This window comes from Thamnophis elegans, chromosome 12 (genome assembly GCF_009769535.1).
Source record: "Thamnophis elegans isolate rThaEle1 chromosome 12, rThaEle1.pri, whole genome shotgun sequence".
NCBI lineage: Eukaryota > Metazoa > Chordata > Lepidosauria > Squamata > Colubridae > Thamnophis > Thamnophis elegans.
The window spans coordinates 34,082,304-34,095,985 of record NC_045552.1 but is presented as its reverse complement, the minus strand read 5'-3'; the positions used below and the strand labels follow the sequence as shown (position 1 = coordinate 34,095,985).

The following is a 13,682-nucleotide window of genomic DNA, read 5'->3' as shown; positions in this document are numbered from 1 at the left end:
GATCTTCACGAAATTGGACCTAAGAGAGGCCTAAACCAGAGTCATAATCAAAGAGGGACATGAATGGAAAACTGCTTTCAACTGCCCACTTGGTTGTTTTCAATTCGGAGTACTCCCATTTGGCCTACAGGGGGCGCCAGCTGATTTCATGCAATTAATAAATGAGGTTTTACATGAGCATCTGTACAAGGGCGTGATGGTCTACCTTGATGAAACCCTTATTTACACAGAAACACATGAAGAACACGTGACATTGGTACAATCAGTACTCAAAAAACTCAGGACCGCAGAACTATATGCCAAATTGTCTAAATGTGAATTTCATCAAGAAAAAATTGACTACCTGGGCTACCACATCTCCCATAATGGCATCGAGATGGACCCAGCAAAAGTCCAGGCTGTCACTGAGTGGGCGGCCCCTCGCACCTGCAAGCAATTACAAAGTTTTCTGGGATTTGCGAATTTTTATCGTCAATTTATCCCTTCATTCGCCAGCATTGTCCTGCCCATTACAAATCTCCTAAAGTCAAAAGGGGAGGCAAAGCCCAGACCGGGTAAGCCTTTGAATTGGAATATGGAATGTCAAGCCGCGTTCGAAAAATTGAAGTGACTCTTTGCAGCTGAACCTGTTTTGAAACACACAGATATGGATGCACTACTTATTGTTCAAACTGATGCCAGTGACGTGGCAGTGGGGCAGTATTACTTCAAACGAACGCTGATGGGAAACTGCAGCCTTGTGCTTACACCTCCCGCAAACTGACAGAGATGGAAAGTCGATGAGCTATATGCGGTCAGGTGGGCTTTGATGACCTGGCTACATTTCCTGGAAGGGGCTAAGCACCTTTTTGAAGTATGGACTGATCATAAAAATTTGGAAGCGTTGAAGATCCCTCGAAAGCTATTTCCTAAACAAATGCAGTGGGCGCAATATTTCAACTGGTTCAATTTCACCCTCAAGTACATCTTGGGGGGGGGGAAGAAGTTCATGGCTGATGCTTTATCCAGACTTCCACAATACAACAGCTCGAAGCTGAGTGTGGTTCACCCAGTCATCCCAGCAAAAAGTCTTACTGCCCCGGTGGTTACCAGAAGCCAAAGCAATTCGAATTTAGAAGTCACAACAGACCTCATCTGAAAACTCAAGGAAGGCCTTGAATCCGATGACTGGTTCAAGGAACATTCAAATGAATGTACTATGAAGGATAGACTGGCTTGGGTAGGGGCTAAATTGTATGTTCCTGCTAACCTGAAAGCTATTGTTCTTCAATGGGCCCATGATTCATGAATGGCAGGCCATTTTGGTTTTGTAAAGACTCTACATCTGGTTCAGAGGCAATTTTGGTGGCCTTCATTGAAAAAAGACATTGAGTCCTACATAGCCAGTTGTCCAGTTTGTGCTGCCGCGAAACGCCCACCAGGAAAACCCCAAGGCTTTCTCCAAGGTGTGGCCCATCCTGAGGCCTCGTGGAAGGAGATATCGATGGATTTTGTTGTCGAATTACCAGAGAGTCTAGGAAATACCATGATTTGAGTTATCACCGACCTGTTTTCCAAACAAGTTCATTTTGTACCCTGTTCCAAAATCCCATCAGCTAAATCGTTAGCTAAGTTGTTTATTTCACATGTATACCGGTTGCATGGAGTACTGGAACGCATAATTTCGGATAGGAGGGTCCAGTTCACCTCCCTCTTCTGGAAGGAATTTCTGAAGTTAATTGGCTCCGCCCAGGGGCTAGGTTCCGCCTACCATCCTCAGACTAACGGTGCTTGTGAATGGACTAATTCTGTTTTGGAGCAGTACCTCCAGTGTTTCATCAATTTGGACAGGACTTTGTACCAATTCCTGGATTACCCAGAGAAAACTGCAAATTTTGTCCCTCTCCGAGTGGAGTGACCAGCTCCGCCAAATTTGGCCCATGACTTGCAAAGCATTGGAGGCTGCTCACCAGTCGCACAAGAAACAGGCTGACAAAAAGAGGGTGCAGCAAAGGGAGTACAAAATTGGAGATCGAGTGCTTTTTTCTACAAAGTTTCTCCAAACCACCCAGAAGTCAAAGAAACTGGGGCCGAAGTACGTCGGCCTGTTTCCTATTGTGAAAATCATTAATCCTGTTTCTGTGCAATTGGAATTACCAAAGCATCTTAACCGGATTTATCCTGTGTTTCATGTAAACCTCTTGAAACCTGAGCACACTTCTTCTTTTTGTGCGCCCCTACCTGCACCCCCTCCCCACTTCTCATTGAAGGAGAGCAACATTTTGAATTTAAGGAAATCTTGGACTCCAGAAAACATAGGAATCGGATTCAGTATCTAGTCTCCTGGAAACATTTTCCCCCCTCCCAAGCTGAGTGGGTTGACAAATCCCATGTTAGGGCTCCTAGACTCTTGTGGAAGTTCTACTCTAAGTACCCTGATAAACCCTGATCCTAATTGACTTGTACATTTCTTTTGTTCTCTTATTTTCTTACAGGGATGACTTCTTTTCCTGAAGGAGGGCCGGATGTCAGCCTCTGCTTCGCTACTTGCTTTTGACTGTCATTGAAACAGGGAGAGGAAGGCATGGTATTTGGGAAGGGAAGTTTTAAGTACAGGAGAGATTGTGAAAAGAGAGTTTTGTTCTCATCATCTATTGCACATGCTGGAGATAGTGGATGGGCCCGCCAAGACCAACTGTCCTGCATACCAACCTGATGATGTTTTTTTAAGATGGAACACACATTACACCTGACGGATTTGCAGATTGGACTAGGGATGGGGTTACCAGGGGGTTGGGTCACATACTGATATCTATGATTACGTGCGCTTTTGCCTAAGATCTTGCTTTGCTTAGCTGCTATCTTCTCATAACCAGTAAAAGTACTCTTAATTCTGCAAAATGGAGTTAAGTGGTTTCTTTCTTGGTTGCTGAGGGAGGCTGGCCTGACAGATTGTTTGTTCTTTGTGGGATATCTGATACTTCAGATTTCAACTTTCACAACTTTTGCCATTGACCAAGGGAATTTTTTTTGGGGGGGGGGGGAGATACAAACATTCAAGTGATACTTGTGCAATTGAAGCCCCAATCTCTTCTTTACATGAAATGCAGATCAAAAAGACCTGGGACTTCTATGCAGCTGCCATATTCATTTTTTTTCATCCAGATGTCTCTGTCCTTGACTATGCTATTGATAGGAGTGATTGGAATTGGATACCTGCTTTGATCCTCAGTGTGATCTCCATAAGTACCTGGGGATAATACATCATACCAACCTCCATACCCCTTCTGATTTTTTTTTTAATGGAATATAGAATAAGGGTTGGAAGGGACTTTGGAGGCCTTCTACAGACGTGTCAGCACCACCAATATATAAGCGATAGAAAATCTTGAATATAAAGCTGACAACAGGAGCCCTATGGAAATTGTTCTAGCCATGACATTGCCACCCAATTTGAGATCTGGATTACAGAATACAAAATAAGAGAGTTGTAAGGGACCTTGGAGGTCTTCTAGTCCAAACCCCTATACCATTCTAGACAAGTTCTGGAGGCAAGCCATTCCAATGATTAATTGTTCTCCCTATCAGGAAATTTCTCCAATTCATCTTTTCCTGTGCCGCCTTCTTAGCTTCCCTATAGAACCAGAATCAAAGAAACCATCAGCATTACCTTTCACAAAGACATATAACTTTGCTCTAAGTTCCTCAGCCAAGGGGAGGTGGTCGTAGAAGCAGCTGAAATAGCCGGTGTCATTGGCCACAGCTCGGTTAACTCCAATTGTGCTGCAGGAATGCCATGGCTTGTCTGAACACTTCTGCTTGTGAATGTGCCACCGCTTGCTCTGGGTGACCTGTTCATCTCCCGCTTGCCATGTCAAGCCATGCGAGCCCCTGGCAAGAGAAAGCACAATTCCGTCAGTTTCAGGCATAACATAAGATGCTGCCAGGCAACTGGATGAAACCACAGGGCTGTTTGCTGCCTGGCGAAGAGCAACCTTGGTCTTTGTGGAAATCATGAATGAAACTATGCTGCAGGGTGGGAAGATCAAAGGACAATCTAAGAAAATGGGCCTTCCCTATGGAAAACAACACCAAGAAGAAGAACCCACCTGACACTACCGTGTCCTTCAAGATGCACAGAGGAAGACCTCATGCTGGGAAAGAAAATGTGGCCCAATACTGGGCAAATGTCATTTAGTTTTAATTCTATTTATTCTACATGCTTTTTACATGTGGTACATTTTCTATGACTTATGTTATACCTATTTTATTTGCCCAGTGTGGAATGTTATACTCTATATCCATAATTTGTAGGTGCTTCTGACACGTATAAAGGAGGACATAACATGGAAACCTAGTTTGGTGAAGACTAGGAATCAGGAAAGTTGTAGACCTCCTTTACATGCAGAAATTGGCTGGGTGACCTTTGGCCAGTCCTCCCCTCTCTCTCAGCCCAACCTACCTCACAGGGTTGATGTGGTGGACAAAAAGGAAGAGGTATACACATATAGAGGGCAGAAAAGAGCAACAAAGGTGAATCAGGGGCTGGAGACTAAGACATATGAAGAACCATTGCAGGAATATTTAGTGTAATGAAAAGAAGGACTAGAGGGAATTTGATAGCAGTCTTCCAAAATTTGAGAGACTGCCACAAAGAAGAGGGGGTAATTTATTTTCCAAAGAAGCGGGAGAGGAAGCAATAGATGAAAACTGATCAAGGAGAGAAGAAACCTATACTATGGAGAAATTTCCTAACAGTTGGAACAATCAACCAGTGGAATGGCTTGCCTTCAGACATGGTTACTCCATCACTAGAGGCTTTTTAAAAGAGATTGGGCAACCATTTATCTGGAATGGGGTCTCCTGCTTGAGCACGGGGTTGGTCTAGAAACCTTCAAAGTCCTTTCAAACTCTGTTGTTCTATGTTCTACATCAGGGAGAATTGTGTATGCCTCTTTGAATTGTACATAATAAAGATGGGGTGTGAAATCTAAAAAAAATAAAAAAAGCAAGGGAGGTATATGTTGACATTTCACATTAAAGGAAATCTGGTTGAGCAGTGGAGTAAAGTTTGTGAAACTAGTTTGAGTTTGACCACGCTTCACAGCAGGGATGTCCAATCTTGGCAACTTTTAGACCTGTGGTTTTCAGCTCCCCGTGGATTCCAACTCCCAGAATTCCCCAGGCTGGGGATTTCTGGGAGTTAAAGTCCACCAATTTTAAAGTTGTCAAGGTTGGACATCCCTGTTTTACAGCCCAGTGATGTATTTTATATGTTCAGTGGAGGCTTATTGGCACAATAGAGCATATTCTCCCAGATATGAAACTGCCTGGTGCAGAGAATTGTTTCAGTATTACCTCTCCTTTCTGGAGCCCCCAGGAATCAAACAAAGATAAGAGTTGATAAGGCCAGCAGGCAGGCTATGAGGCCTGTGTAACCTTTTGGAAAACATTAGGAGAAAATAATTCAGAGTATCAATGTTGTACCTGTCTTTAGAGCATTTCCTTTGCTTTGTTTTGGCTAATATTTAAATACTATTTACTCCCTTGTATGATTCTAGAATCTTTCCCTGGCTTATCTGCGTGCCCTCTGTTCCTATCATTTGGTCCCTGGGAAAAGTACGACTGCTTTCAAGAATGAAAAACGGGTACCCTACTTGCACACCTGCACGCTTTGAAGCACTTTGGGGGAATGACATCTGAACATTCCCTAGAGAATATTTTAGATCTTCCATTCCTCCTATCCCTCTTCTGTGGTCCATCAAGGCACATCGGTATTAGTAACAATTCTGCTAACCAACTAGAAGCCATTTTTAGTCTCTCCTGGCTATCCTCTTCTGACTTTGTAATTCTAATCTCAAGTTTTCCAATAGGGTTAGTTCTGACTATACAAGTGCAAAAAGACAGTTCATACTTTAAATTTAAGAATAGATACCATCCTTGAGAGGAAGACTTTTTCTATCTTGGTCCTGACCATGCCAAATTTTCCTCCTCCACCCTTTCCCGTCTCTCTTTCCTTCTCAGCAATTGGCCAAGATGGGGCTGGATGCTACCTGCTGCTGCTCTTTCACTGAATTTTCAACATAAAGAGTTCACAAAACACTTATGACTCACATTGATTGCAAAATGAATTTATTTGGCACCCAGTTACATAATTGTATTACCCTCTATCATGTTCTTTCCTATTGAAGAAGATCCTGTAAACCACCTATTTTGCTGCCACTAAATCCTGCAATCTTGTCTTCTTTCAGCAAGCCTGTCACAGGTCAGCAACTCCTGAAGCTGCTTTGGAAGATACATTAACTTGTTCAAAGGTTCTGGGGGATTAAAGTGTGCGAGTGCCATCTTTCTTTTCTGAAATGCAAAGGGCTGCTGGGAAAGGTAACCATAGCAATAACAATGCCCTTGTATGGAGGTATGGAGTGTCTCTCTGTGTGTGTATGTGTGTGTGTGTGTGTGTGTGTGTGTGTGTGTGTGTAGCCAGGATGGTGGCTATCACCATGCAAAAGAGAATGGGACAACTTGCCATGGCCATCTCCTTATGTCAATTTGCCGCAGCCAACTAGCCCCGGCCAACTCGCTGTGGGACAATTCAACAATTCAATTTAATTATTTAAAATAATTAAAACATTATTTTAATTTTTGTCACTCACATTTTATTTTGTTTCTCCTTTGGCTTCCCTTTTTTTAATGATCCTATTCCATCACTACTTCGATATTAGTGTGGCTCTTGTCCCACAGTGAGTTACTTAGACGATCATAAATAGGAAGACCAGTTGTAAATCATTGTGAGTCACCTGGACTTACAATGCCGTTTTCTTCGCAGATTTCCAATAGTGGTTTGCCATTGCCTTCTTCCCAGGGCTGAGAGAAAATGACTGGTCCAGGATCACCCTGCCAGCTTTAACTAAGATGGGACTAAAATTCACGGTTTCCGGTTTCTAGCATAACAGCGTTACCACCACACCACACTGGTTATCACAATGTTACATCTATCTTATCTAGTGGTGAAATTCATTTTTTTTACTACTGGTTCTGTGTGTGGGGCTTGGTGGGTGCGGCAGAGGAAGGATGTTGCAAAATCCCCATTCCCTCCCCACTCGGGGGCCAGCCAGAGGGGGTATTTGACGGTTCTCTGAAATACTCAAAATTTCTGCTACCGGTACTCCAGAACCTGTCAGAACCTGCTGAATTTCACCCCTGATCTTATCCCAAAGTTTGTTTCAGCAGTTCTTGCAGATCGTCTACCCTGCATAGACATTTATTTTTCCCTCTGCTCAAATTGTTTAGGAAAACTGTAATTTTTAGGCTTACGTCTCAGATCCTAGAAGGAATTTCAGAATAAGAGAATAATAGGAGTGGGAAGGGACTTTGGAGGTTTTCTAGTCCAACCCCCTGCTCAAACAGGAGATGCTATTCCATTTCAGAAAAGTGGCTGTCCAGTCTTTTCTTAAAAGCTTCCAGTGATGGATCACCCACAACTTCTGAAGGCAAGCCATTCCACTGGTTAATTGTTCTCATTGTCAGGAAATTTCTCCTTAATTCTAGGTTGCTTCTCTCATTGATTAATTTCCATCCATTGTTTCTTGTCCTGCCTTTTGGTGCTTTGGAAAATAGATTAACCTCACCTTCTTTGTGGCAGTGCCTGAAATATTGGAATACTGCTATCATATCATCCCTAGTCCGTCTTTTCTCAAGACTACCATATCCAATTCCTGTAATAGTTCAGGACAACTTCTCCTAGAAATCTAAATTTACACTTAGTTTGGAATGCCAAGAATGCCAGGTATTTACCTGCAAGTTATGCTGAACGAATCTCCAGCTTCCACTATAATATAGTCACGATTGATGTTCAATTCAGGTTTCATAAGCCTTTCTTGTTTCGCCAGAGCTGAGCCAGATGGAGGGAGGGAGAGGGGAGAGAGAGGAGAGAAAGGGATTAGATGAGAGCAGTTCAATTTCAACTATTTTTATTCCTTATTTTTCATGTTAAATTACAGTAATTGCATAGTCCAATGGCTTAGCGGTTTTCTTCAAGAATTATAAAATAAAACGTTATTCTACTTTATTGCTTGTTTATGAAAACAGAAATAACCTTTAACATTCCTTAGTCATCCCATCCTAATTTACAGTGTGTTTCTCCAAGATACACATCTGAAAGAATGAAATCAAAAGAATAAGCTATTCACACACTACCCTGTTTTAAAATGTCCACTCTTAGCATTGGAATATGAATTTTCCCTTTAGTTATGTAAATTTGTAGTGACATTTTTTTTGGTTAGTAACTATAGATACAAGTTAGGCAATATCCATCAGATGTAGTAAATGTCATTTCACATCTCCAGATAAAAATATTAGGTGCATAACCATTCTTTAAAAAAATCAAAATTAACAACAAAAGAAAGAAAAGAATAGGGAAGGAGAACAAGGAAGCAAAGAGGAACTAGAATGCAGAGGTCAAGAGGAAGAAACATTAGAAGACAGCGAAAGAAACAGGAGAGAAGAACAGAGGCAAGAAAGAGAGAGAGCAGAGAAGGAAGGCGCGAGAGGGAAAAGTCAGATACAAACCAGAAGTAAAAGAAACAATCTCAGCTAAAGATGGATCAAGAAATAACAATTATGTCGATAAACCTGAATGGACTGAACACACTAAAAAAAAAAAGAGCCCAGATGTTTAATAATCTTAAGAAATTGAAAGTAGACCAGATATGGGATAATTGATATAGATGGATGGAGCAAAGAAATAAAAAGCAATGAAAGAATAGAACAACTCTCAAAAATAATAATTATGAGTAAAACAAGGGGGTCTTGATTGGTGAAATCAAATCAGGATGATAGCTGGCATATAGACTGTAGAAAGATAGAGAAAAAAGGAAATGATATGAAACAAAAATGGACTTGTGGAAATAACATCCCCAAGAAAACATAAACTGGATTGGAAAGAGACACCTATAACAATAGAAAAAGAAAGGAAGGGAAGAAGGAAGGAAAGGAGAGGAGGAAGGAAGTAGAGAATGAAGGGACGAAGGAATGGAAAGGAGTGGAGGGTGGAAGAGAGAGAGAGAGAAGGAGAGATAGTGGGAGAGGAAGAAGAAATGTGGAGAGGTAAGGGAAGAAGAAAGAGGTAAGGAGAGGTGGGTGGAAGGGAGAGAAAGAGAAGGAGAGGAGGGAGGAAGAGAGAAAAAGAGAAGGAGAGAGAGTAGGAAGGAGAAGAAAGAGGGTAGGAGTAGGGGAGAAGTAAGGGAAGGAAGAAGGGGGAGGAGAGGAGGAAGGAAGGAAGGAGAGAAGGAAGGGAGGGAGAAAAGAAAAGAAAGAGAAAATAAGGTGGTGTCATAGCAGGTGCGAAGGATGGTAAACAAAGCATTCCAAATTATACCTTATAACCTTTTAAATGGAATAATAATAATATAAGAATGGCAAAGAAAAAGAATAACTATGTGAATGTATACCTATAACTGTATGTAAGAGAATAAATGCCAGTAAAAATATAAAGCACAATATAGGTAAATAATACTTGGTCATAAGTAGCTAAGTATAAATAAATAAAGAATTGTATATAAAAATGGATAACGAATAACGAGATTATGAATGCAAGATAGAAATGTATTTTGCAGTTAGAAAACACTAACTGCAAAGAAACCGATTTGGAACTGCTGTATGATATACGATGGAACTTATTGTTCCTATGTTGTTTTTAAGTTATGTGTTTGTTTCTGTTGATGTGTTTATGTGTTTAAAATAAAAATTAATAAAAAAAACCATAATGAATGGTTAGGCATGATGTGAAAATGCAGCCACATTAGTTTATTCAGTGAATCACAGTTGTCAGGTACAAGGTATCAGAATGATACTGTGAATTGAACAGAGAAGTATCTTTACTGTGACTCACCCATTCACAAGAATCTCACCTGACTAACCACACTTTCTTGAGGACAACTAGGTAAGCCCTCTGGGGATTAGTGGGTGTCAGGTCGTCTGTGGGTGAACCCCATATCTCAATAAAGATGACCACATTTGAAGCAATACAGATATTGAAACAGAACTAGTGGGTTAAGAAGACAGTTGTAAATCATCTCAAACACTTTGCAATGCATTCCCAACCTTGTGCACCATGTTCTGATTTGCATCAGTTGCCAATAATGTCATGAAGTCCTGACAAGTGTGAAATATTGACTGGCTAAATACCTATCAGGAAGCCCTGAAGCTTTAAAGTGCAAATCTAGGCTGGCATTAAACTGCTGTCCAAATTTATGATCTGGACAGGTTTTTTTAATGAACATGTAAGTGAAACGAATTCAAAAATAGAGTAAAGCTCCTATGTCCTATATCAGTTGAGATACCAGTGGTGCAAATCCATATTTATTTTGCTATAAAAATAGTCATTCTGAAGAAAAAGGACGATAGCATAGGTTGGCTTCTGGAAGAATCTTGTCTATGATTTCCACCAAGGACCCCGCAGTCGTTGTCCTCCTCCTTCTCCTCCTCCCCCCCCTCCTCCTCCTCACAAACCCTCCTCTTTTCTAACACTGATAATGTTCCCTAGTTGGGTCATGAAACGTCTGCAAGAAAAGATGAAAGTGCACGAAAGACTCAACAGTTTAACCTGGCCTGCAAATATTCTCTTCCCTTGGTGCCTCCTAAACAGGCATTGCAGGTATGTAAAAGAGTGGATAGTGTTGATTGGCCTGGTTGCCCACGCTGGCCTCTGCCATGGTTCAACGTAATATATAGGTTTGTGTCCAGCCATTCCAATGCCTCTGAACCCTCCTCCCAACTAGATTCCCTTCTAGGTGCAAGCCAGCATACTTTCTCCACCTTATGTGAGATCCTCAGTTTATTTCCAACTAAACGTATTACGTTCAGTCTATAAAAACATATAATGTTTCATGCATGGCTGGAATGGCAATGCCCCTCTTGTGTGGCTTGTCCTTCTCCAATTAGACTTGCTCTGCAGAGTCACCAGCAATGGGGATGGGAGCTCTGCTTTTCAAATATTTGCTTTTGCTGGAATTATTACACCGCAGTGCCTGGGCATCCCTCATGGCCCCCTCTTTGCGGCCCTAACAAACCTAACGACCCTATTTAAATGAGGCCAGGAAGGATCAGAAATATGCTGCATTTCCCCCAATGGCTTTGAAAGGGCCATTATGGGGACTGTAAAAATCATTTTACGTCTTCTATCTCAGCCAAGATAATTATGACCAGTAATAAAGACTCATAATTTTGTGGGAATGCAGGAAAACATCCCAGCAGGCCTTCAATGTGTCCCTGCCTTTGCCATGTGATCAGAAATGTTTTTAAAAGACTTCAGCAGGGAATCGAAAAAGGAGGTGAGGTTTTTCTCCAGCAGGAGGTGGAAATAGTATAAAATGTTAATACCACTTTATAAAGCCTTAGGAGGGCCATCCATGGAATATGGCATCCAGTTTTGATCACCATATTATAAGAAAAAACTAGAGCCTCTGGAAAGAGTGCAGAGAAGAGCAACAAAGATGATGAGGGGACTGGAGGCTAAAACATAGGAAGAACGGTTGCAGAAACTGGGTTTCTCTAGACTGGTGAAAAGAAGGACTAGGGGTGACAGAAGAGCAGTCTTCCAATATCTGAGGAAGGAAGAGAGGATCAACCTATTCTCCAAAGCACCTGAGGGTAGAACAAGAAGCAATGGGTGGAAACTAATCAAGGAGAGAAGTAACCTGGAACAGAGGATAAATTTCCTGACAGTGAGAACAATAAATCAGTGGAACAACTTCCCTCCAATGCTTAAACATTAGAGACTTTCAAGAAGAGACTGGGAAGGTCCAGGCCTCCTACTGGAGCAGGGGGTGGACTAGAAGACCTCAAAGGCTCCTTCCAACTCTCTTCTCCTGCTAGTATTTTTCAGTTGTAAAACTCCATGCTGGACTTCAGAGAGGTGACCCACAGTGGATTCTCTTCATCTGACTTTCCATCCTTCTCCCACTAACTTCTTTTTTAAGCAGAAAAGAAAAAGTAAACATTTCTATCTACAGAATTTGTTTTCCATATCTTCGTTAGCAATTAAAACTGGAGAAAGCATCTCTGTCTCTTGAGTGAAGGCAAACTGACCTATTTTCATGTTTTTCAAAACAATCCACCAATTGAAAGCTCATTTCTAGGCAGAATTTACAGCTCCTTGACTTTTCTAATGTCATTTGCTGTTTTTTTTTAAAAAAATCTTTAGAGTCACCCACAATCCTAAAGATGGAACAGCATATAGGTGATCCTTGACTTACAACCACAGTTGAGCCCAAAATTTCTTTTCCTAAGTAAGACATTTGTTACATGACTTTTACCCAATTTTATGACCTTTCTTGCCACAGTTGTTAAATGAATCACTGCAGTTATTAAGTTAGTAACACGGTTGTTAAGTGAATCTGGCTTCCCATTGACTTTGCTTGTCAGAAGGTCACAAAAATGGATCACATGACCCCAGGGCACTACGACCGTCATAGATATGAGGCAGTTGCCAGCGTCTGAATTTTGATCATGTGATCAATCCATGGGGATGCCATAACAGTCGTTAAAATGTCATTTTTCAATGACATTATAATTTTCAATGGTCATTAAATGAAAGTTATGGTTCAAAGTTATGACAAGCTCAGGAAAAGTTATTGATGACCCACCCTCGGAATTATGAGCATTGTGATTGCATGTGATTGCCATTCAGGCATGTGGCAACCAGTTTGCATTTAACAATGGGTGCAGTGATTGGTGACCTTCCCAACAAGCAAAGTTAATTGGGAAAGCAAGATTCACTTAATGACCATCTGATTCACTTAACAACCATGGTAAGAATAGTCATAAAATTGGGTGGGGTGATGTGATGACTCGCTTTATGGCTGCACTGACTTATGATGGAAATTCCATTCCCAATTGCAATCAAAAGTCAAGGATTACTCGTATAGCACCAATGTAAACATAACATCACAAATGACAAGAACAAAGAAAAACATGAAGAAAAAGAAGGATAAAACCCAAACCGGTAACCACAATTGGTCAGCTGGGAACAATTTGAAATCAAACAGATTGAATTTGTGTTTCCAGCAACATGTGGGGCAACCTGCACCTGGGGAAAAGAGCAACTCATGAGAAGGTATTTATTATGGGTCAGGTTTATCATCTTCACTACAACTCACAGCCCATCACAAGGCTGCAGTCCCATAGGCCAGCTTGGAAAGTTTACTTCTTCCAGTATCACATCTAATTATGTTCTATTTTGTCCACACAGAGCGGGGCAATTCAAAACCAAGTGATTTGATAAAGGGATCACTAATGACCAGTCCTGGACCCTTCCTGTCTCTAGGCATTCTCGGGGTTAACCTAGATAGATGTTAAGTGAATGGCTGATACTGGAAGAAGTAAACTCATAATTGATACAAAAGCTACGAGTGGTGCAAAGAGCCATATAAAGAAACATGCTCAGCATCACAAGACAAGTTATACCCACACATGGATTAGAGAAGAAACGAAAGTATACAATACCATCAAGAGAGTAAAAGAAATGAAATGGAAATGGACACAGAGCAAGAGAACTGAGCGCGGGTGGACCAAGGCAGTCATAGAACGGATCCCACTTGATCAGAAGCATCCTTGAGAGAGCCTAAAACAAGATGGAGCAATGACATTAGCAAGTATTGCAGGCCCAGCTAGCGAAATAAAGCTCAGGACCATCTCAGTTGGAA

At 41.3% G+C, this 13,682-nt stretch overlaps 1 protein-coding gene across 2 annotated transcripts in view; it reads right to left on the bottom strand.

Moving 5' to 3' along the window:
* LOC116515685 (vascular endothelial growth factor receptor kdr-like) overlaps positions 1-13,682 on the bottom strand; it is a 210,198-nt gene that overhangs the window by 139,875 nt on the left and 56,641 nt on the right. For both annotated transcript variants that reach the window (XM_032227845.1, XM_032227846.1), the window contains exons 2-3: positions 7,774-7,870; positions 3,650-3,870 (exon numbers count right to left, since the gene is read on the bottom strand). In XM_032227845.1, coding sequence (XP_032083736.1) covers positions 3,650-3,870; positions 7,774-7,870 — 318 coding nt within the window. The remainder of the gene's footprint in view (positions 1-3,649; positions 3,871-7,773; positions 7,871-13,682) is intronic.